At 45.0% G+C, this 25440-nt stretch overlaps 1 protein-coding gene across 1 annotated transcript; it reads left to right on the top strand.

Moving 5' to 3' along the window:
* Window positions 1-6097: 6097 nt before the first annotated feature.
* LOC102102819 (T-box-containing protein TBX6L) lies at window positions 6098-25194 on the top strand. Its single transcript, XM_005524477.2, has 10 exons — window positions 6098-6186; window positions 15578-15790; window positions 19919-20063; window positions 21053-21155; window positions 21598-21762; window positions 22076-22222; window positions 22651-22721; window positions 23508-23599; window positions 23920-24112; window positions 24706-25194. Exons 2-10 carry the CDS (start codon window positions 15775-15777, stop codon window positions 25130-25132), a joined length of 1359 nt encoding a protein of 452 aa, XP_005524534.1. The 5' UTR covers window positions 6098-6186; window positions 15578-15774; the 3' UTR covers window positions 25133-25194.
* The last annotated feature ends 246 nt before the right edge of the window (window positions 25195-25440 follow it).

Raw genomic sequence — 25440 nt, 5'->3', positions numbered from 1 at the left:
TTATTATGTGCTAGGGTTTGTCAGTTGTTGTCTCTTGGTTGTTTTTTTTTTCTTAATTGGAGTGAGATTTCTCATGAATAATGAAATTAATGTCTTTTGCAGCCAAAATAAACACCATATGGTCAGGGAGAAAGGGACCAGGAAAAGATGAGGAAGGCACAACAGCAACTGAAGCTGATGGGAGACAAAATGGTCTGAAGGAAACAGAGAGGCCAGGTGAGAACAGACAAAGTCTTACCACTGAGGGTGGGATGGCAGCACTGCAAAAAGCACAGCATTGAATTGGAGATTCCAGCGAGGGTGAAGCATCTGTGGTGTAGCCTGTGTGTACAGTTACACACTGAGTACAGCTCATTTCTGCTCCTGCAGGTGCTTCCATATTTTAGGGCTCTGGGTGACAGGTAAATGAGTTGAGATGCACATGAAAAAAAAAAAAAAAAGCACAGCAGACATAAATTCTGTGGCCTCTTAGTCATGGAAAGCTGGGAGGAAGAGGCTTTGCTCTTGCATTTGAAGATGATGGTAAGAGGTTGAATGTAGGCTGAGTGTTAATTGTCATGTTTCCCTTCCAGTTAATGACCAGGGATCCACTAATGCTAAATTGTGATGTTGTTTATGGGTTTTAGAGTAACCTCAGGGTTAGGTAACCACAGGCTGAACTAGCCCAAGTTATGCCTTTGTGGGACTCAGCTGTCCTTGCAGGGCATGGTGGAACAGGTAGGATTGCAGAGGGCAAACATCTGGGTTTGTTGGCTTCTGGAGGATGATTTACCTTCACTCAAATGGCTCTTTCACATTAATGCCTACAGAATCCCAGGTAATCAGCAGAGATAAAAGGTGCATCTCCCTGGGTAGACATATTTTTCCTGCTGCTGTTGGTTTAATGCATCTGTGATGATGACACCCATCAGCAAGTGCTTGTTTAGCCAACTCCAGAGCCTCTGGTCCAGCCCTCAAAGCTGTCTTTGGGCTCAGTGGCCTCAGCAGGAGCTTTGTGCAGGTGTCTGCTGGCTGGGGCTGTGCCTGGGGCTGTCCCACTCCCCTGGCAGCCACACTGCCTGCTCCAGGAGCACTAGAGGGGGCCCTAGGACAGAGGAGGGAAGGGAGGGGAAAAAAGGGGAGGGAGAGCAACCCCCACCCTAAATGGATGTCCAGGATTTATCTTGAAACTGCTGAGACTGCAGTGCATTGCTGGTTTTGACCCCACTGAGTTCCAAGGGCTTTCTGCTACTGTACCATATGTCCTTTGCATAATGTATGGTCTGACTGGAGGCAGAGGGAATGAGAATCCTCATGGGCTGTTACAGGACTGTGTCCCTGGCCACGGTAACAAAAACAAGAGCTTGCTTTGTCACCATTAATATTGATACTTGGCAGGAAAACAGATCCACTGTATACTCGCTTTACGCACAAAATCTGTCCCATGACTGTTTTTCCCTTTTTTTCTCCTTAATTCCCCCATAGGAAGCCCCCTGGGTGTTTCCATTTTCATGATGTGCAGCACTGGGGTGTCTTGGGTATCTCCTGACAGTCAGTCTTGTGTGAAAGGGCTCAAATTACGTGTTCAGCTTCATCAGTGTGAACCCCAATTAATGCCCTGGCTCATGGCAGTGGCATGGGACTTGTGCTGGCATAGCTGAGCCAGTGACAAACACACAACTCGAGGTAGTTCTGTTCAAGTCAAGTTCTAATCAGGGATAAAAATGTGTATGAGAGGGAAAGAAAAACATAGTGTTCAAGCCTGGATAAAATCTTGTAAGACAGTCTCTGTTATCTGGAGCAGCCCCGAGGTGAGATCAGGTCCTGCAGCCATCTGGCAGCTCGGGAAGGGGAGCGGGGATGTGGAGCTGAGGCCATGCACTGACTGCAGAATCAGAAAAACCAAATCACTTCTCCCAAGGGGAGAAGTAAAATCACACTTCTGCCTGCGTGTAAGATTTATCTGCGCAATTAAATGGTTGTGTCTGTAGCTGGTGGAAAAACATTCCTTTATATAATCCCAGTGGGAGGAGCACTCTGCAATGTCTCTCTAAGTGCATTGTCTTACTGAAGGAAACTGCCTATGTAAAGCCAAGTCAACATATATGGTAAAAAGTAGTCTTTGCTCTCAGATTAGACATAGATATCCCCCTCTCAAGTTTTATTTCTCAGCCTATTTTTTCTCTCCCATCTCTTTCAGAGACCTTGCAGACAACAGTGAATTCCAGTATAAATGGAACATAAACCAAGTTCATATATGGTATAAGCATATGAGAACCACATTGGAATGGTATTCATTTAGTTTTAGCTGAGAGATATAATAACTACAAGTGAAAGGCCGTGTACCAGGGCAAAGGTATTTCAGGAACAGTGCTTCCTGTGAGAATGCTGAATTATTACATATATCCACAGTTAGCCTAAGAACCTGCCTCTATATTCACATTCCTTTCATTTTGCTCCTCTGAGGTGTCTGACAGATACAGAGGGCTGTGCACAAGGAATAATCTGCAACTCAGTTTTTTATCTGCACTATACTTTGCATGAACTATGATCTAATATAGCACTGAACACATACTGTTCAGTAATAATTAGTAAAGGATGTTGTATGAGCAGAAAAGCTTCATACTCAGAAGAGTTCTTTGATTCCTTGTAATTTAAGTCACACCAGAGATTTTGTTTCCTTAAATTACACCCTAATGTGTATGAAGAGTTACATTAAATTACACCCTAATGTGTATGAAGAGTTACATTTTCTCTTCTAAATGCATGGATATATATAAAATGCAGCTCTTTCAATAAGATTGCAGTGATAATTTTCTCCTTAAAAGATGGCACTAGATGCTCAAAGAATTGCTTAACTTGTTAATTGAGCCAACATACTCACCAAGAAACTCACCATGCTGTGTGGATGTCAGAAAGCAGTTTGAATTTAGAAATTCCTCACTTAGGAATGTCTTGGCTATAATTTCGATCTCCATTAGGTTTGAGTGGGTTAGGGAAAATAAAATCAACTTTAGAAATTCATAGTGGAAGTTCTGAGCTTACAACATCAATTTGCAATGCTGTGCCCTCAAGTAAACAGCACAAGTTCAAACAAATAACTTCTGTCATGGCTCTCCCCATAGACACCCTGCTGGAAATGCTTCCTACACTTAATAAGTAAATGGGCTTTCCTGGGAGCAAAACAAAGAGCCTGACGTGTTTCCTCACAGCAAGCAGCAGTGGTACAAGGTGATTTTTCAGTTTGGCTGGCTTGGAACGTAATAACAGCTTGGGATTGCACATTGTAAAGGATTTCAGCAGAGGGAAATGCAGAGGACGTTGATGACCTGGTCTGTGATCCCATTGCATTGCAAGCTGAGGAAGCCTTTGGATTCTGCCAGAAGCAGCTGCTGGTGTCCAGGCAGGGCTCACGTTTTCATGGGGCAGGGCAGATGTGGGTGCTTCTGCAGCAGCCAGAGGAGCCAAGGGCACTCACTGGCACGAGCCAGGAGGCACCGGGACACCTTTCACTGCCTCGGAAATGGATTTTCCAGTGACCTGCACAAGGATTCTCCTACAGTGCCACATTTTACCAGGCCTGTACTTCTCCTTGGGAGTTGTTAGTAGAGCTGTTTTCCTCAGTGTAAGAAGGATGAGGAAGCAGTGCAGGATTGCTAGAAAGCCTGGGGGCTGTTTTAATCCCTCCATGTCTTGCACTGCCTCCCCCTTGCCACAGGAGATGTCCCAGTGCAGCTGCCTGGCCTGGCTGAGCCTCTGGACGTGTATTGGCAGCTGTTGAGAGCCAGACACAAGGGCCTTAACAACTCTGCATTAATTCAGCTGCTGCTCTGCAGGTGTCACCCTCCAAACTGGGGCCTTCACGTTTAGATAACAGAGAATTTGATTCCAGTGTGAGAGTAAATATCCGTGCTTAAATTAAAAACTCCTGCTGCATTTTATTTTTTAATGAGGTGAACGTGTTGCAATGTCAGTGAAACTCAGAAATACCCAGGATGTGTCCAGAAATGTCCAGGCTGGGGGTGTGGTGGTGTTTCAGTTACAACAGCAGTGTCTGTTACCTGGTACCATCAACACCTGTGGAAAAGTACCTGGAAAGAATATGAAAATGTGGAAATGTTATTTCCAAGTGAAGAGGGAAAGAGGAGGAGGACAATCTTTCTTCTTAAAGATGTGCCTGATTCAGCAAGGTACCAAAACATAAATTAGCTCCTCTTAATTTCAGTGAAGACAGCAAAGAGCAGCCTCAGGTTGTGTGTCACCCTAGGCCTATGATGTGTACAGTTTCTTCAGTGACATAAAGTATTTCTACAGCTAAAGTTTCCATGGAAATTAGCTGCTTTAAAATAAACAGACTTGACTTCTTTACTATGTGCAAACTCAAAAGTTCACAGTTAACCACAGAAAAATGCAAAAGGCCAAGGAAAGGTGTAAATATCTCTGCTGGTAAAAAATTCAGCCCTAATTACTTCTCCCTGAAATTACTGTGGCTATGGCATATAGAGGAACTCTGCAGAACAACTGATGTAAGTTCTGTTTAGCAACACCTTCTTGTGATCCCTGAGGCAGTGTTTATTAGGAATATCATTTTCTTTAGCAGCTTTTCTCCCCCAGTGGCTGGTATTGCTCCAGCAAGGAAATCCTGGTGGCTCTGAGAACAGTAGCAGCAGAACTGGTGATAGGTTTGGAATAAGATGGACTTGAAGCTGGCTCATTCTTCCTGGGTTCTGTATCTATTTCATTATAACACCATTGATTTATTGGTTAAATCATAAGTCAAAAGAACTCAGTTTTGCCTCAGAGCTTTCCCACTAGCTGGTGAGATTTTCAGTTTGTCTTCCATTTTCTGTCTCTGTTAAATAGAAACTACTCGTACAAAACTGTCCCCCCTCCCCTTAATGGCCACTGAATTTGCAGCTAGGACATTTTTATAGGTCATAAATTGTTTATAATTTTATCTTCTAGCCAATTTAGGGTAAAACTACAGGGTTTTTCATCTTGAGTGATTGATTGAATGTGAGCATCCACTAGGAACCACTCCCATAATTAAGTTAAATGAGAGCAACACAAAAAGTTACCTGGGTTTTTGTGATGGTGAATAACTCCAAGTAACTCAGAGCTTCCCATGAGCAGAGTTCTGGAGAGGACTAAAAACTGTCTGCTCATGTAAGAGTAGAACATGCTCAGTGTTTTTGGAGAATCCTTAAGTCTGAATGCTGAGAAATTGGCACAGTGAGTGCAGCAAAACCAAGTCTCTGTTTTAATTAAGACTTACTTGGATTTTTCAGTTTTTCCCGTTCCCCAGCTGAAATTTCCTGTGTCCTGTAACCATTTAACAATATGTTACTAACCATCCATTATGTCCTGCTTTATTCTCTTTTAGATGAAAGAGCCATGTAAAAAAAAGAATTCGCCAGCCCCTGTGACTGAATTTGAGCGATAATGTCAATGGAATTAACACATTGCCATTGTTGAATGGTCTCCTGTGGCTATATAAACATCAAGGTAACACATTTCCAGAGCAGAAGACATTACTGCTGTGATACTGTTGTTTTGGGAATATTTCCTCACTGCCAAAACACTGGTGTGGATTTAGCATTTTGCCTGCTGGAGAATGATGTTGGAATTGGGGAGGGTTGATTCTGCTGCTTTTATTTTTGCTGAAGAAAAACTCTAACACTGTTTGGCTAAACATGGAATGAGAGCATAAGTACATTGAGGTTTAAGATGTCCTCTGTTTGGTAAATGCATTTAAATGACAGCTTTCTTAAGGGCCTAATTCCATTTCTGAAGGCAACCTTCTGGAAAAGCTGGGGCAGAACTGCTGTCAGGAAACCCAGGACTGGCTTGGGCAGAGTTTGCTCAAGAATAACTGTCTCCCACATTATCTTCATCCATTAATGCAACTTTTATCTCTGCAAGCAGGAACAGACTGAGGCTTGAATGCCCTTGGTATGTTGCTGAATAAGATGCAGGCTTCAGTTTTAACTTTGGGGATGGCAAACAAGTTGTGAGGCCAGGCTTGTCAGAAAACCTTTTAATGATGGTGATAATCCCACTGCAGATTTGTTGGCACTGTGTCACCTAATGCCAGACAGAACTGACTGATGAGGATGTGGCACAGAAGCAGTTTGGAACTCCTTGGGTCACAAAATCAGTGAAGATGGCTGCACTGCAGAAGCCAAAGCTGGTCAGGAGGGCATGCAGGTAACAGTGATGATTTCCTTTATTCTGACTGATCCTGGTGCAAATTGAACAAGATCTGTATTTCTGCAGGAATATTTTCATTTGTCTTCAGGCAAGAAAAAACTCAGGCAGTAAGTGCTAAACCAGAACCTGACAAGTTCTGTTCCTAAATAACTGTTGCTATGTGAGTTTTACTTCTCTGCAAGGTTAAAGCCATCTTTAAACAATGGGTTGATGGGTTTGCTGCATTTCCGCTAATCAGAGACCATAACCCAGGTTTTGAAGCGTGGGAAGTCAGTCTCGAGGTTGACCTTATTGGACAAAGATGGACACACTCCTCTCCAGAATCCATGAGAAATACCCACTGCCTCAACCAGAGCTATGTCAGTTCTGGTAAAAAGGACTTCAGAGCTGAATCTGGCACTTCTGTGAACATTAGGGGCTGAAACAGAAGAGAGGGAGGTATTGTCCATCCCAGTTTGTTGCAAGAACAGCCCTAGGTTGGATTCCTCAAAGGAAAGGGCTTGTCAGCACAGGGAATGTTCTGTTTCTGGCCTGTTCTTGGTTATCAAGGGATAGAAAAGAAAGTTGTGATGGAAAAAGGGAGGAGCTGCCTGTGGCAGGAGTTTGTTAGAACACAGAAAATGACTTGGTGAGCCAAGAACACTGTGCAGGAGTTAAAGGAACAGAGTGGGTACGGATGTGTAACCTGAAGTTCTTTTGTCTCCCTTGAGGGCTGTTTGAAGCCCTCTGAAGGCCCAGAGAGCAGCTCATAAACTTTATGCTTCAGAATTGCAGAGAAAATGTTTCTCTCATCCCTGGATCAGTCTTTTGTCAGCTCTCACACAGTGGCTGGTGGCTTTTGTGTATCTTCACTGTCACCCAAAGGCACTTTGTGGGAAATGTAACCCAGTGGCTCCATAACTTGTCACCTGTCCCCTCGTTGTGACCTGGAGTGCAAAAGAGGAGTGCTCTCCCAAGGTCAGTGGTGTTTCTATTGCAGTCACACCTCCCTTGGGAGCTGATAGCTGCTCTTTTGTGACTTATGATGTGTAGAGATACGGGAGATGTGTAGTGCTGTAACCCAGAGTGTGTCAGTGAGCCTGGGTTCTGTCCTCTTCCTGTGCCAGCAGAACCTCCATTCTTCACATGGCCCCTGACTGCATTTAGTGCTCATTTGAGGAATTGTAGGAATAAGAGAGGAGCAGATCCACCAGAGCCTTCTTTACTGCTCACATGAAGGCAGAATTGTTCTCTGCAATGGCACTGGTGTGTGCAAAAAGCCATTAAGATCCTAATACAGGAAGGACTTTGTCTGTTCCTCTGAGAACAGGCTTGCACAGCCACAGTGTTTTTTCCTGGATAGTCAAATTGCTTCTCTCTCATTTTCATCCCAACTAATGAAGATAATTATATCCCTTTGTAGAATATTATTTCCTCTGTCATCTGTATGTTTACACCCTGCAGACATGTTCATTTCTTCTTTGTGAACAGGGCCATCAATCATGGAAGCTTTCCTTAACCAGCTCCTCTAATCTCTTCTGGTGTTCACCTCATCCAGTCTCCCTCCAGTTCACCAGTAGCTTTGATAATGAGGTGATAAGAATTACTTGTGGTTTTGCCAGTTTGTTTTTCAGCAGGCTCCCAGAAAGAGTCCCTGCCACTTTCCTGCTCAGCTATGTGCTATTTTCAAATAGTACCCTCTGGTTATATTTATGGTTATATTTTCAACGAGGAAATGAAATCACACCTAGTGCAGAAAACCCTAGAAATCACCTCTGTAAGGGAACCTCCTTAATATTACCATATTTTTATTGGTGGATATGGCTGAACTTCACTGTTCAAAACAAAAGTTGAAGTGATCTTCTCTTAGGGGAAAATCTGGAATTGGGGTGAAGAATTCCAGAATTCAGCAATTCCCGACAGCTTCTTCAGATTATGGTGCAAAGGGAAGAGAAGGAGTCGTTCCATCTTGGAGAGGAAATACAAAACACAAAAGTCAGAAGGACATACTGGGGGACCATGTATGGACTTAGATTTCAAATTTTTGCTGCAGGTTTCTGCTAATCTAAACCAGCCCCCCCAGCTGCTGTTGTAACTTGTCCACTCCTGTCCTGCAGAGCACAAGGCCTTCAAGTGTGCCAGGTTCTCTCTGCACTCTCAGAGTTCTTTGCAAATGAAGGCCTTGGTGGTGAGTCCAAACCTCCATCTGAGGCTCAGCTCACCAAACCTGAGCCCAGCAGCAGCTCCTGCAGAAACTTCAACCAGGAAATGCAGTTTTGGAGAGTGGCAAACCCAGTGACCTCAGTATTGATAACCATCAGTATTGATAACCATCAGTATTGGTAACCATCAGTATTGATAACCATCCCATCTGTGCTCACAGGAATGCTTGGCTTGCTCCCAAAGGTGATTTGATTTCCTCCTGCACACTCCCCAGCACTTTTCTGAGCAGAATTTATGAATATTTCTGTTGAATTTACATTGCATTGTTTGTATCTACGTTTGGCAGGTATAGGTCAGGCTGTGAAGTGGCAGTCATTTAAAAACAGTTTTACCTCACAAATGCCAAATTTGTGTTTTTAAGAGTGGCATCTATTAAGTGCATTGATGTTTGCAGAGTTAGAGAGGAGAAATCTAAGTCACTTCTGCCTAAGTAGATAAAATCCAGTATTAGCAGTATAATGCACTCATTGCACACCTCTGTTGTCCTCCTTCCAAGGGAAATTTGTGTATTTAACTGTTCTGACTGGACAAAGCCATGTGTCATCCCTTGGTTTCTCAAGGAATTGCATCCCATATATTTAAATCATTTAGGTGTCTGATGTTCTTAATCACTTAGAAGCATTTGTTCGATATAGTAGGGCTAATTTTTAATTTATTTTTCTAAGCACATCTATCTGAAATGATGTTAGGCTTTTATATTCACAGCAGGGAACATTGTGAGGTTTAAATATCCCTTTAATCACTAAGGATGTAATAAAAACAAGAGGAGTTCTTTGAGCTGCAGAGTGTTACCCAGGGAAAAATTTACTCTGGAGCTTACAAATGTGAGCTGAAGAGACAAACTGGGCAATAAAATCCACAACTACGGACCAAACCCGCTAAAAGTTGGTCTGTAGCTGCCCATCAGGAGCTGAGACTCGAGGGGGGAAAAGGCCATTCAGCACCTCTAGAGCCATAAGAGCCAGGTCATAAACACTTCACAATCTGCTGGGAGGGGGAGGGAGCCCCGGGCTGTGATCTGCCCGCACTCTGGACCCAGCCCCTGCCTGCAACAAAAACCGGCAGGAGAAATTTCACTATGGGAAGAATGAAGGGAAAAAAATCTGGAGAGATGAGGGAGTGCAAGGAGAAGAGACAGCTGTGTCTGATTGTGTCAGTTCATGTACACTTATGGCAGCCTCATTCCAGCACTGAGGAATCCCTGAAATCTGACAGGTGCTTTTTTCTGTTTTCAGTGATGTTGAAGGATTCTTACCTGAGTAATGTTATTATGGACCCAAATACCATTTTTCTGTGAGGTGATGAACAAGTTGAGTGAGAAAAAGTACAGCTCAGAGCTTATCCAAGGGCTTTCTGCTTACAATCCATATGTATTTCCAGCTTTGTTACTGACTTCAGGCTTTGCTGCTGCTGATGCATCAGAATGCCCCATATGAGTTTTCAAAAAGCATCTTGCATGAATCTGTCCTGGTGTTCATTTTATTTTTGGGAGATCCTCTAAAGCTCAGCTCAGACTCTACAGGTCAGACTGTGTTCAGTTCCCTTGCTGCTGGGAGATGGATGTATCCTATGGCTATATAATTTTTTTACAGTTCTTTTTCAAAGAAATAATAAATAATACTATAAAAGGAAAAGAAATACGCAGCAATAAAATCTTTTTGAAATGAAATGGGATTTATTGTAAGTGCTCCAAATCAAATTCTGCTGTGTATGGTTTAATTGTTCTCTTGTCATGATTTCTGGTAATGATAATTAATTTCCTCAGAAAGTTCTTCAGAGGCAATAGTGATGTTGGAGGAACTGAGCTCTATGCAGCTCTGTAGAGTTCACAGCAGTTTTTATTTTTCAATTCCAAACACTTTAAATCTTAATTTTAATTTGCTCTTTGAAGGTAGTTCCTCTGATAAGGAATTATAGATGTTTATTGATTTCCTGGTTTGATTAGAACCTTTCTGTGATGAACAGTGAAGAATGAAACTTCCTCATGACAGAAGAGATCTGTCTTTGCCAAACAACATAATTTGCTTGATTGAGTTTGGTTTCCTGGTTTTACAATTGCCTGATCACCAACAAAAGTAATATTTTGTGGAAACCAAGGTACCATGATGGTGTATCAGCAGTCTCGAAAGTCCACGAAGTTTAGATAAAACCTTCAGGGTCTGAGCTGCTGCTTTTTTTGTGGAAAGATCAGCATTTTAACAGAGATTGCTGCAGTATTGCCTGCTGGGCCTCTGCTCAGCAGAATCCATTCCACTCAGGGCTTTTGTCTGGTCTCAATTCATGGTTAAATAAACTGCCAGCAGTTGTGAAGATCTGCCGATGCTTCTCTTTGCAGATGAGTGTGTGCACGTGTGTACAAACAGAGAAGTATTTCTAGATGGATGTTAAGCCAGAGGTATTTGCTGCCTGTTTTCTCGGGCTGATCTTTTGTGGCTGCCAGGCAGGGCTGGAGCTCCAGGTATGGGAGGGAGGGAGGATGCAGGGCTGGAGCTCCAGGTATGGGAGGGAGGATGCAGGGCTGGAGCTCCAGGTGTGGGAGGGAGGATGCAGGGCTGGAAAGGCAGCTCTTGCTCGGTGCCCTTGGCCGAGCTGTCTGCAGAGCTGTCCTTGCTGCCCCGGGTCCTTTCAACAGGTTCTTTTTGTGGATTTGAGCTGGACAGAGCACTCAGCTGTGTCTGGGAAACACAATGGGATGACAGGAAAACAGTGCACCCACATCAGGAGTCTGTGAGAACTTGAAAGGGCTCTAGACAGACACATTTTGCATTTGACTCTGGACTGCAGCCTTTGAGGCAGAGCTCAGCCTGCAGTGTTAAGTGGCCGCTAAGTATTTCCCTTCTTGTGCCCATGCTGAGGGAGGGATGGGAGCAGGGATGGGAGCAGGGAGCAGGGATGGGAGCAGGGAGCAGGGATGGGAGCAGAGCTGCACTGCACAGGGCAGATGTCAGGGAGGGAGACAGGGGAGTGTCCTCTTCAGCTTTGCAGCCAGATACCTCAATCCACAAACCTGCAAAAGGAAAAGTCTTGTGTTAAGCTTATCACGTACAACTTCTTGTGTACCTGAGCTGCTTTCCCACGTTCCCTTCCAGAACAGATCCTGTCACAGCTGCCCTGCAGCCCGTGACCCATCCCCACAGCTCACTGAGCCTCTGTCCTGGGACCCTGTGGTGAATTAGCGTGGAGATGTTACCAACAGGCCCTCTCCAAACAGCTGTTTTGGTCTGCCAAATGTCATTTTTGCACTCTTGAGAACACGGGAAAAATGTGGGGTCTCTGTGGGGTCCCGTGCATTGGTCCCACGGTAGGAAGGTCTGCATGACACCTGTAATGTACCTGAAGACACCAGATAGCATTTCTCAGGAAAAAAATCAATCAAAACCATGAAAAGAAAGGGAAAAGCTGCCATTTCCCTCCATCAGAAGAAAATGCTGTGTTGTGTGAGCTGCTGTAAGGAGCTGGGTAGGAACTGTTTCTTGTGCTGCAGCATGATAGGAGATATGTACCACTTCTTCAGAGGCTCTCAAAACACTCTGCAGGCTTTTACCATTCCTGTAGCCACCCACAGAGACTTGCTCAGAAAGCTACCCAAGTTCAGGCTGTGCCTGTGCTGCCAGAGCTCAGCAGCTCTGTCCTGGCCAACCCTGCACTTGTATTTCCTATTTTCTGGGTGATGTGTGAGGCACTAACAAGGACAAGGAGTCACATGCTGGCACAGCTGTAGGAGCAACAGTTTCACCAGGCTTTTTCTCTGGACAATCTCAGCTTTTTCCCATGGCCCTGGGTGCATAAACCAGGCTGTATTTGTTCCACAGTGAGATGAGCCTGGATTTAAGGAGCCAGTTTGTGGATTCTGGAGAATCTGAGGCCACTTCATGTTTTTAATGAAGTAGGTATCAGTGATGAGCTGGTTTATTTTGGGCCCTGTTGGTGACACGTTGTCTTTTCACTTTCCAGTACATCTGTGCAGATGGCAGAGGATCCTTCACAGAGTTGCCAAGTTGCTCTGGGGCTGTGGCCTGTGTGTGCCGGGTGGGAATCAGCTAAATGAGTCCCATTTCAGTGGCAGGAAGGCTTTCCTCACGTTTCAGAGGGGAGGATCTCTTAGATGCAGTTTGCACTGCTCCATGTTGTCCTTTCCTGCTTGTGCAGATCCAGGTGGACAAGGCAGCCTGGCTTTAGCCCAGTTTGTCAAAGCTGATATGGCAACACTTTGTCAGAGAGGGAAACCTGAGGGTTGGGTACTGGCTACTGCACCCACGAGCACTGATCCGAGGCTGGCTCTTTTGAAAGGTGACTTTTACATTTCAGCTGTCTCCCAGGCAGTAACTTTGTGCCCCACAATGGAGCTTGCTCTCTGGGCATGCTTCCCTGGGAGCTCTGCCTGGGCAGAGGCTGCAGTGCCACTCCAGCCCCATTAGCCAAAGCCTGACACCTTATCTGTTCTCCAGCAGTCTGGGAGCCCCAGGCAGCAGCCAGCGATTGCAAGGTATCACTGTGTTCTTGGACAGTTCTTGTGCACAAACCAGCTCCCTGCAGGGTCCAGTAAGGGTTAAACCTTCACTTAAGGTGGGAGAAATGCCAGAAAACATTTGCCTTGCTACAAAACCCAGAGGGGGAATGTTTCTTTCTAATCATCTTCTCAAAGAGATGCAAAGCAAAAGCTCTTGGCCTCTGCTTTTGTCATCACACATCCCCTCCCTCCTGCCCTACCTCATCCCTTCAGCACAGGGCAGAGCCTGCTGTTAAGAGCTGGATTTATCCCTGCTGCTGTAAAGGGGCTCGGAGCAGAGCTGTGTGTGTGTCACTGGCTTACACGTGTCACATCCATCTCTCTCCCATCCCTTTCCACACCCTCAGCCTCCAATTTGCCAGTGAATTGTTAGACACCAGCACATTTACCTCCAACTTCCCATCAAACTGCCTGAGGGCTCTCCGTGGATGGACAGATGAGGGTGATGTGCTAAATTCCCTCTTTGCTAGGGATGAATTTCCTGGGGATTGCTCCTATTAGCCCCACTTTCCAGTAATAGTAACAAATTCACTTTTTTTTTCACTTTTAAAACATTTCCAGTGCAACTAGAATGGCTGGGAGAAAACTGGTTGTTAACTAGTCATGGGTAATTAATGGCTCCACCTTCCTCATCAATCAGCTGGGAGAAGCCAAAAGGATTTGAGTACTTGTAGCAAATGTGCGTTCCCCAGACATGCTGATACACAGTGTGCAAATGAAGTGGCAGCAGGAGACCATCTCATAGCCTTTGTGGAAGCAGCAGTAAGTCATGATACACATCCCACGCTCCTGTCAGGTGAAGTCTGAAATTCCCAGAGCTGCTGCTGCTGTTGTGCGGTTTCTGACTGTGTGGGATGTTGATTCATCTCACTGCTAGCTTGAATCTGACCCAATTTTTGTTCTATTTTTCCTTTTCAGATTCTGATTATGGTTGTCTTTTTCCTCTTTCTACAATTAAAATACTAGCATTAGAAAAGCAGGACATGGAGGGGGGGAGCAGATGTGATGCTGGCTTTCCTTCTGTAGCAGAGCAAAGAGCTTTTCTGCATCCTATTTTGTGTCTGGTAGTGGCTGTGCAAGCACAAGCAGAGATCTGACCTTGATACCATTTCAGCTGACCTTTTCCCTTCTGCTTTATTTCTCCACATATTTAATTAATAATTTCTATTTGAGCTACAAGTTGACATTTCCCCACCACGTGGTATTCCTCTCCTCAGTGGTGCTGAGGCTCCACAGCTCTGGGTGTCTCCAAGAAGGGAGAAAAGCCTGTAGTGTTGTGCATTACCCAGGGGTTTAAAAGGGATGCCAGCAAGGCTGGATGTCACCAGAGGTGCCAGGAGCCAGTGCACCACCTCCTGCTATAAAATCCTCCTCAAGACTTCCCAAATTCTCCAACCCCCTTTTCTTTAAAACATTCTTCCTTACAACACTAAGAATTGGTTTCTCTCTCCCTGGATAGCACTGGGATGCCTAAAATTCAATATACCACTGGAAGAGAGTCAGTCCCTGCTCTGATTAAGCTCCTTTGTCCTCTCTGCATGTCCTTGCATTGCCTGCTCCAAAAGGCAATAAAAACAGAACTGAAGAAATGCTTGGGTGTAGAAACTCATGAAATAAATTCAAAATTTGTTTTGTACGTCAGACTGAAGATCAGATGTCCCAGTAACATCACTGACAAAAGAGAAAAAAAAATTATTTTATTTGGTATAAATCTAGACAGTGAAAGAGAGGCAGCTATATAGCAAGTTCTTTGAGCTCCTAAATTTGCTGTGGAGGACCCAGCAGTGGCCGGTTCAGAGCGATATCCTGCTTTTGAGCTCCACGTTTTGACTGTCTTGGTCCTGTAAATGTTTGTACAGCCATTGGTGTGTGTGGATGCACAGAACCCCCTTCCTCAGGAGCTGCAGTGGCTGTGTTGTGCCCTGGAGCTCGAGCCTTGATTGCTGTCTCTTAGCACTTGTAAGCACTTATAAGCACAAAAGCTAATGGTCACACTTGCAGAATAAACTAATTAAGGGAAAATGCTCAAGCCCTTCGATTTCTGCTCAGCCTTCCCTGGGTAAGAGCAGTGCCTTGAGCAAAGGATAAACTCAGTGCCTGAAAAGAAGTGCAGTTAAGGGCTGGGAATGCAGAAACTGGGCAGATGAGTGAGGTTTTACCATCAAATGTGTTCATGTTGTTGGGGAAGGCACCTGGGGGTGAAGGGATGACTTGCTGCAGGGTTCCAGTTGTGAGAGCAAACTTTACACAGACTGTAAATCACCCACTTGGGAAGGAACGAGCTCGATGCCGTTCTGATTCTGATACCAGAAATCAAGAGTAAAATGATTCTGTGTGCTGAAGATGAGAATTATCACAAACCCATGGAACAGCCGAAGAGAAATTATCCCTCCTTGCTGTTTAAGGCATTTGTTTTTATTTTGTAGCTGAGTCCTCAACTGATGCTTTCAGTCTTGTCTCTATTTGTTTAAAAGTGCGTTAGCAGTAAATCAAGGTGCATTTCCCCTGTAGGGTTTCCTGTATGTCAAAGCCATGTTAATTCTCTTTGATTTTCTTCCCCTAGCCCCAGCCATTGCTGCAGATCCTTCCTCTCTTTGTCCCTTTGGACATCAAAGGCTCGCAAGGGGACAGCCCTGGCGGGAAGCTCCTCCCTGCTCATTATCCTCCATAAAACAGGAACTCACCTTGGCTAGCTGTGCTTGGGGTCCCATCCTCATCCCGCTCACTCTTGACACTGGATTCGGAAGGAAGGGCTTGTGCTTGCTTCAGGAAATCAGACCTGCTTTTGAACTGGACTATTTTGGCTTCCCTTGTAAGAACTCTGGTGGTTCTCTTGGCCCTGCAAGCTCCTCCACGTCACAGTACATGGAAAAATGCAAGCTTTACCAGGTAAGGACTCCTTCCCTTTTCTCACTGCACAGAAAGATCCTAGCCTCATGCCAGAAAGGGAAGATGTGCTCACCAGCATTTACAGAAGAGTGCATGGGGCTGGAGAGGATTTTAAAACTTCTTTTTTTTCATGGGAGTAGATGAAAAATGGTGCATTTGAGTGTTTTTTGAGAGCCTTGGAAGATCTTTCGTAAGGTAGCAAAGGTTTGCTCACAATTGTGCCCAAAACTCCCATGCCCACATCACCTTGCGCAGTGTGACCCTTCAGCTGATGGCTGGAGGTGTTTGTGTATTGTCTGCAAAGCACTGAATTCTTCAGGTTGAAGGCCACAGAAAGTCTGCAAATACTTGTCATACTTTTAGTAACATTTCTGATACAAACTGTCTGGTTTTGGGGTTTTATTTCCTATTTCTTATGCCCTTTGAAAGCATGAACCCCAATCAGGCATCGACGGCTCCTCCCCGGTTCACACCCAGCACGGGATTTTTGTGATTTCCTTAGGGTTTCATGATGTTTTCCTTCAATCCATCTCATAGCATGCTGTTAATCTCTCCTGTGTGGGGCATGATTGGATTGGGCACAATGACAGAGATGCCTTGGGACACCAAGGGCCAGCCCAGAGGTGCTGCCTTTGTCAGGGCAACTGAACCCTAAATTAACTCCGGGGTTTTACTCTACATCAGAAAAAAAAAAAATCCTAGCCCATTTTATAGGCCCATCAGAGGTGACTGGGCAGTCTCAGCTTCCTTTCTCTTCCTCTGCAAGATGTTGTCTCATTCATGAGCAAAATGCAAGTGCAGTGATTTAGACGATTTCCACCTTTGCTGCTGCTCTGGGTTTTTTCAGTCCCTGATGTGTTGATCTGATTCGTACTGATTTCTGCCACTTGAATTTTAAGTTGAAAAACAAAAGAGCAGCAATGGAAAAAAGGTAGAATGTATCATGGTATTTTCATGTTAAAGATTCCAAATATTGCAGTATTCATCTCATTTTCTTACTGGGTTGTTTCTGGTGTATGACCCCCTCCAGCAGAAATGTTCCAGGTGATGACTGGATGCATCTGAGAGATGAAGCCATTACATTTGTGAGAACATCATACTTTTGTTCCTGCCAAAAAACTCTCTGGATCTGAGAAATGGGGCTCCCTCCAGAGGGTCAGGGTGTTTCTACGGACACTGAGAAGATCAGAGAACACGGGAGGGTTTTTTTGCTTGTTTGCAAGATGAATTTATTAGAAAGCTTTGTATATTGATGCGTGTTCCTCCCTGGTGGACACTGATAGCTGTAAGTGATTGACTTCACTTGGAAGGGAACAGCAACAAATGTAATAATAATACCTGGTTTTAGTAAAGGTAAGCATAGCTTTTTCCCTTTTTGGGAATTTAGTATTGCAGATCCTATCCTACGCATTTTGGGAAGGCTGCAAGAAATTTTCTGACATTTTAACATTGTCTGTCTTTAATGGAAAATTAATTGAAGAACTGTTTTAGGTGAGGCAGTTGTAGTCCAGCATCTTCTATCCAGAGATCTTCCTCCTAAAACTGCTGAATTGTCTCACATTTCTCCTTCTTTCCTTTCTGTCCCCAAGATGACAAAAAGATACGTACAGCTTGTTCTAGATACAGAAACTGTAGCACTCCTTGGTATAAGGACCTTCACATCAAGCACAGAATAGATTGAAGATCTCTTAATTTTCAGTGCCTTTACCATAGCAGCTTCCTACCTTTCAACCTCATCTGGACATAAAGAAGATGTTTTTGAATGTATGTTTGTGTGGTGTTACCATGATAATAGGATACAATGATAATAGGAATATTTTTTTAAAAGTAAAAGTAGAACTGCTGGAAAAGGTTTAAATCTCTTTTGGATAATAACGGTTTTAAAACCAAGTTGCACAGAAGAGGAAACCATAGAAGTACAGCTCACATAAATTCCATTCAGGGCTTGGATCCCCTGCTCAAATCTCTCTGCCATAATTCCAACACTCAGACTCTCTTTGTGGGAGGGTGAGTGCTTAAGCCTTGCCATCAGTTACAAAGGCACAAACTAGGAGGGAAACAAAAATCCAAACAAAATTTACAAACAAAATCCAAAGTGGAGCCTACAATAGATCCATCACTGCAGGGTCCCGCTGAAGCTGATGGCAGCTGGGCAGATCCATTCACCACCTCACACCACTGCTGGGCTCCAGGTCCTCTTGCAGACTGTCCATGTCCTGCTTTTCAGCCTCAGCCTGTGCACACAAAATCTGCACAGTGAAAGGCTTTAACTACATTTCTACACCTTAGCTGTAACATTTATTGTTCCTGCCTCCTGCAGCATTGCGCTCCTACAGGTGGGTTGTGGACTCATTTTGGTAAAATCCAGATTATAACATCTGCCTTTGATTTTTAATTCAGTGTTGAACTCTTTTCACTTCAATTCCCTCAACGTCATTGGAAATCTCCCCTCACTAAAGACTCCTGAGATCTGCCTTGTTGTAGTCTCTTTTAATGGCATTGGAATTTGCTCAAAGAAATGTTAATTTGAAAATTCATTTGGGGGAAGGAGTGAGCATCTGTCTAGCTAATCAAAACCTGTTTGCATTTATTTGTGACTGGATGGCTCCTGTGGGAAATCAGCCCAATTTTATTGTAACTCCTTTTGATACATGTGCTGCACTGAGCTACCAAATGCATCGTCTCATGGCAGCTTTCATGTCTTTGCAAGAGGATATGGGGGAAGCTTTAGTAAGAAGATGTTAACAGGCTAATCTTGGTGAGCAAACTAGGTGTCACTTCTTGGCCAGTTCATTAATGTTGGATCAAAGCAGAAAAAAGGGTAGGGGATTTTTTTTTTAAATGCCTAAAGACCTCTATAAACAGACAAAATTACATTTTAATGTTTTCTACTTCTTAATCCTGAGGGAAGAACCACTTAGGCTTGTATTGGGTTCTTTTGGTGAAAAGACGTCCCTTTGTGAAAAAAGCTAATTTCTCTGAAAATAGTTGTCTACTTTTTCTGAATACTCTTTTGAAGGCATTACTCAGGAAAGCTGTAAGTAACAAGGTGAAAATTCCCTTTTTTTTCTCCTATGCTCTGAATAAGATCTGATCAGGCTGAGAGGCAGAAAAATCTACCTTTTAAGCAAATAGCTGTGCCTGGCTGCTAATGCAGCACCCAGAGAGGTCCTGCTGGCCCTGAGCTGGGACAGCTCTGCTGCTGTGGGTGCCCCACCGAGCAGGCTCCTCATCCCTCCTCAGGACAGTGTTCCTAAAGCCCTGCTGGGTCTGAACTCAGCCCACCAGAACTGTTCTGGGTCACATTCTCACCTAAAATGGAACTGGGCTTTTCAGTACGGCAGCAGCAATCTTGCCTGCCTTACAATATTGCTGAGAGCACCTACCAAAGGTTTAAGGATGTTTTTAATCCAAAGCTGTGCAGAGGTGATTGGTAGCGTCAACACCAAAGGCAGTTCCTCCAGAATGGTCTCCCTTTCCTCTTCCCCAGGCCCACAGCTGGGCCTGTGCCCCCAAGAGGGAGAGCAGGAAGATTGCAGCACTGCCATGGAGTGTTAGTGAAGAGACACCTTCCACCCTCTCACAGGCTCCTCTGGGCTCCCCATCTCCACTTCCAGTTCAGACCAGCCATTCTCTTTTCAGAATATAGTCTATCCATAGTCTGTCACCTCCTTTTCTTGCCTTCACTTACATTTAGGACTCCTATCTGTCTCATCTTTGTCTTCTGGGGGGATTTTTCACCTCTGCTACCACCTACTTGTCATTTTCCACTACTACCCACTGGTGCACTTAAAATCTTTCCAGTCCTTTCAGCTTCTATTGCATTCTCTTGATAAAGGGTTTTATGTAACCCTGATCATACCAGAACAGTGGACTGTGGCTACCTGCCAGTGTGGGTTTTGTAACAATGGAATTTAGGATGAATTGGTACAACACGCAGATCCTCACAAAAGGACCTACCAGCTAAAACCAAACCGGTTGGAAAAGGCTCCCTACCTCTCAGCCTACTAAGTAACAAAAATCCTTTGAAGGAAAGTAGCAGTTTTTAAGAGGTTTGTTGTGGCACAGACTGCCCAGACCCCGAGGGTCAGTTCCCCTCCTGAGTCACCATTTCATTTCTCCTTCCAGACGTGAAAGCGCCGTGTGAGGCCCTTCCTTCCCCCAGCCTGGAGCCCTTCCCACAGAGCTCCATCGTGGTCACCCTCGAGGACATGGGGCTCTGGATGAAGTTTCACCAGATAGGAACTGAGATGATCATCACCAAATCTGGCAGGTAAGGGGCACAGGACAGCTGCCTGCACACACCACACCCCTCTCAGCTGTTGTCAAAGTCTCTAGATGCTCATTTTTTGAATGGTGGCCCTTAAATTGGTTTTGTAGCCAATTATCCAGATCTTCCTGATCCTGGCAGAGGAATTGCACTTTCAGGGTGTTCTAGAAGTCCAAACTGTGAGGTGCAAAAGGTCACTTGTGGGTCTGACGTGCTGAGAAAACTCCTGTACCCTTATCTCACCATGTAACATTGGTGTTCTTCCTGTCACTTTGAGGTTGCTCTGGGAAGAGCCCTGGGCTCCCTTTGCCCAGGTCACAGGCAGCAGCAGTTGAGCAGTAAATGCTTGGGTTTGAGTCTGTGTTTGCAGACAAGAAATGTGGCCCAGACTTGGAACAATCTGTGTGTGCAGACTCCACTGAAGTATAAATGAGTCATGTATTATGGAGCTTGCAGTGAAAGAAGATGGAATTGTGAAGCTGTAAAGTATTGTGTCAAAGCTGCTGTGAGCTGGAATAATCCCTTTGGGTAGGGAGGTAGCTGTCAAAGCTTTTTTGCAGAGTCAGAAGTTAAAAGTAGTGGCAGGGAATATGGGAACAGAAAGCTGGGTGTGCTCTTAGATGAGAGCATGTTTTCTACCCACTCAGATTTAATCCATGCTCCAGGGCTGTGAGAGCTGCAGCAGGCCAGGAACCATGTACAACCTCCAAATAGTTCTTTCAAGTTTCCCACTGTTGTGTTAGAGGAATTGGAAGACCAAAAGCAGTAACAGTGTCAGGCCCTCAGTGACTGCTGCCCTGTTAGTGTCTATCATGTCTAAACTCACAGGACTAGACAGTCCATCAATAAGATGGACAAATGGTCAGTGGCTGGCTGGAGAAATACTGCTCACAGGGCTTTGCACAGCAGTGAGTAAATGTGACATGCTGCTTGATCATTTACAGCCACTTCACAGAGAAACCTTTATACTCTATTTTTCATTTCTCCCTCAGACGAATGTTTCCTCAATGCAAAATCAAAGTCTCTGGCTTAATCCCATATGCCAAGTACCTCATGCTGGTAGATTTTGTGCCAATGGATAACTTCAGGTACAAGGTAAGTGCTTTAAATAACAGAATTTATGCTGTCTTTTCATCTGTTTTAAATAGCTTAATCTTTATGCTTCACTTGTCACACTGATAAATAAATTCTCTTTGGACAAAGTTCAGAAGTAATTGATGGATTTTATGCCTCTCTGGAGTTATTTGTCAGTTTTGCTTGGGGAGCAGCTGGAAAGGTAACTAATTTTCATTGTAAGCAGTACAGTTTTAATCATGATTAATGTCAGACTTTTCTGGCAGCCATTGGGAGAAAGGGAGGAAAAATGAGGCCTAAACTTGGAGCTGATTTGGTAACATGATCATGGCTTGTAAAAGAGAATCTGCTACATGTGCTTCAGAGGAGTGCACTGAATTGACTGGGAAGCAAACTTGCTGGGCCTTTTCTGTACTAAAAGCATATTTTTTTAAGCTCCAGATTTCTGTCTGTCCCTTCACAGTGGAATAAAGACCAGTGGGAAGTTGCTGGAAAAGCAGAGCCCCAGCTCCCTTGTCGTACCTATGTCCACCCAGATTCCCCAGCTCCTGGCAGCCACTGGATGAAAGAACCTGTCTCCTTCCAAAAACTGAAGCTCACTAACAACACTCTGGATCAACATGGGCATGTAGGTTGTGCTGTACTCTCTTGGAATTCATTGCAGATGAACTTTGTGGGAAATAGGCAGGATTTGGGAGAAATTAAATGATGTAGAAATCAAAACATATCCAAAACATGTCCTTTATTCCTCCCTCAGCCCGGCCCCTGTGCCCTCTTAGCTCCCTGCTAGGGAAGGTGCAGGTCTGTGCTGTCACTACAGGGAGACACCAAGCCCAGCAGGAGTCCCTGGTTAGAAATGGGTGTCCTGAGAGTCTCCAGAGGGAATCTGCAATGTGCTGGCAGTGGTGACACATGGAAACCTTGTCCTTTGTCTGTCCCAGATCATCCTGCACTCCATGCACCGTTACAAGCCGCGCTTCCACATCGTGCAGGCAGATGACCTCTTCAGCGTCCGCTGGAGCATCTTCCAGGTGTTCAGCTTCCCTGAGACTGTCTTCACCTCTGTCACTGCCTACCAGAACGAGCAGGTAGGTGTCTCTTTGCTGTCTGCTCATCCCAGGCACCTGTGGTGGACAGTGGGAAGAAATAGGCACATTGTGGTTCCTGTGGAAAACATCTCTGTGATGAGATGAGATGAGTGCACTGTCAGTGACACAGAACTCCAAATACAGTAAAAAGTATGTCTGCAGGTCCAGATACAGATGCTCACCTCTGTATTTGTCAGTCAGATGAATCCCACCCAAAGCCCTGCTGACCCTGGCAAGGTCACTTCTCTCTGTGGGTCAGTTCCTGATCAATGATGGGAGCTGCTGGGAGAGCTGAGATACTGTGGCAGAGCCATGTCCAAAACTCCCACACAGTTATCTGCTGTGATAAATACTGAGGTGAAGGTCTTGGAACAGTGAAGAACCCAACCAGTCACTGTGATGCTGAGTCTTGTTCCTTTCGTTTAAAGATTACAAAGCTCAAGATTGACAACAATCCCTTTGCTAAAGGTTTCCGTGAACATGGGAAGAACACTCGAAGGTAAACTGTTTTTTCATTTGAATTTGTTTATAGCTGGAATTCACTTGTGAATTTTACCCAAGGTCTTTGAGCAAAACTCTGCCAGCCAGCTCTGCTGAGCCTGCTGCATTGTGCACTCTGCATTTCCCTGTATCTGGGAGCGATGTCCCTCTCTGCAGCCTCTTCTCAAGAGACTTGGGGAGTGGGAGGTGACAATTCCTACAGAAATGTGGGAGGTGTGACAAATTTGAGACCTGCACTCCCTGGCATGTTGGAGCTAGACTGGAGTCTGACATGTGAATAGCAGTGATAACAGGAGTCCACAGCAGACCATTTGGTCTCTTGGAGATCAGCTTGGTTCTGACATTTGGAAGCTCCCTTGTCTTCTTTTCCTGTGGGTGGAAAAGTGTCTCTTCCAGTGGGAGATTTTGTCTGCAAGAGGGAAGATGGATACCAATAGCAGTGAGATCTTCTGCTTGGTCTGAGGGCAGCCAGTGGATGAGATGAAAAAAAGAGCTTAAATTGCGACCTCAGACTGGCATTAGAGAAGGAAAAAATGGAGTTTTTTCCCAAGCAGAAAATGTTATGAAAATATTTGAGATTTTGTTTTGTGTTATTTTATGCCTGAAAAAAAAAATCTCCTGAAAAAAAAAATTCCTGATGAAAAAAGGCCAAGTAAAAAAGACTCTTTTTTACTTAAACTTTAAAAATGTTACAGCTTTTCTTTCTCCTCCTAATAGCATCCCTGCCTATTTATTTAGGCAAAAGCTTACATCCAAGCTACCCCCATGTCTTGTTTCTTTCCAGGGAAGGACGAGCCAAATGCCAGAAGCCCAGTCCAACCAAGAGCCAGAAGAGGAAGTTGCCTGAGGAAAAGGAGCCTGCTGCTGAGGAACGTGGTAATATTGATCACAACAAACCCAGAGAATGATATTCAGAAAGTTTTTTAAGTTAAATCATTCCTTGCTCTAGCTCATGGTGCTGCTTGCAGTAGCAGAGCTAAGGAGAGAGGACAGGGCAGGACTGACCATTACAGTATCTGGGCAGAAAAGAGCTGGAAGGGGCTATTCCCTTAGGACAGAAGGATTGCAGGAGGTGGCAGTGTTTTTCCTTCCACCATCCTGTGATTACTGCAACTGCCAATAGACCATTGTGAGCTTTGCCTCCCTCTTCCCCTTTCTCATTCTTTTCCATTTTTCTTTTCCCTGCTTTGAGTCAGATTTTGAGAAGGATGAGAATGTAGATGTGAAGGAAGAGAGTAACCCAGTGGTGGTGAGCAGTGGATATCCCTTCTGGGGCTCGGAGCAGAACAGCAGCCAGGCGTTCCCTGCAGCCTCACCAGTGCCTGCTGAGCAGAGGGAGGGTCTGGCCAGAGAGCAGCAAGTGCCAACGCCGTCCTACCAGACATATCGGTGAGTCCCACCTTCTGCTCCAAAGCCACACTTTGGTTGGTGGGATTCCTCTCCTTCTGCTGGGTATTTCCTAAGAAAAACAACCAGTTGGGAACAGGGGAAGATGCCTTTCTGTTGGACAGCACATGTGGTTGAGAGATGGTAGATTAGTGTGCATAAGTCCAAGGAAAGCCTTTCTCTTCTAGTTCAAACCTACTGGTTCTGGGCATGCTCGTGTCTTTGTAATGTTCTTTATTTCCCAGTCCCAAAATGCTCTCCCAGGCAGCTCTGTGTACTACAGAGTTTACCTGTCCTTTGGAGGAAGTGTTCGAGGAGTGGCAAGACTCCAGTGATTTTTCCTTTCTCATTGCAAAATTGTGTGTGAGTGAGCCCAGACTAGAACTTAGCCAGAACTAAGGTAGTCTGGACTCACCTTCTCTGGCATTTCATTTTTCTGTAAGTGTGACAGTGAGACCTGGGCTAAAATCCACAGCAACACTAAGATGAAGCAGTAGGCAAGGGGAAGAGCCTTTCCCCAGGGGATCTCTGTGTTTTTTCCGTGGTTTTCCACCTTGCTAGGTCTGACTCTCTCTTCTCTCTGCCCTTGGGCCCAGGTTCCATGAGGCTGGGGACAGCCAGCAGCTTCCCAGCCGCGATGCTGCGACCTTGAACGATTTCCGGGCAAGGTGCCATGCCTTGGATCTCGCCATGGTGCCCGAGCACGACTCCAAACAGCTCCCAGAGGGTTTCACCAACCTGCCCCCGCTGCCCCCACCTCTGCCTCCTCCCCAGGACTACACAGGAGTGGTGAACATGACTCTGGACTCTGTGGGGAAAGCCGGGGCCCGGGCGCCCATGTACAGTCCCTATGGCACCGAGCAGGGCCTGGGGCAGTGGGTGGTGCCTTCCCACAGCCAGTACAGGGCAATGAGCTACTCGGCCTTCTCCACGGAGTACAACACACAAGGAACTCCAGGACATGCCCATGGCACCATGGCAGAGTGGAGCCAGTACCCTCTGTTCCCCTATGCCTGCTGGTGAATGGGGAGGACCCTTCCCAGTGAAAAAAACTGAAAGAAAATTGTAAATGAGATTGACTTTGCTCCGGGGTGTTGGACTTGTGAAGCTTTGCCTACACTAGGCAGAGGTATTGCTGCAAGCAGTAGCATGGGACACCTTCACTTCCTTGTCTCCTTGCACAACCACCCTCACCTTATTTCACAAGCAGTGGTTGCCCCAGCCATGTCATTGTGGGTCAGGCTCAATATGTTTTGTAGTGGTTTTTTTATCCCAGGAATAGGAAACCACAGGTCTGCAAGAACAGTATTTAAAGAGCTGCTGAACTCACA

The sequence above is a fragment of the Pseudopodoces humilis genome, chromosome 20 (assembly GCF_049639895.1).
Source record: "Pseudopodoces humilis isolate 2021_Gansu_Grassland_sample_001 chromosome 20, ASM4963989v1, whole genome shotgun sequence".
Taxonomy (NCBI): Eukaryota; Metazoa; Chordata; class Aves; order Passeriformes; family Paridae; genus Pseudopodoces; species Pseudopodoces humilis.
Note: the sequence above shows the minus strand (reverse complement) of the source record. Positions and strands in the feature narration are given on the sequence as shown.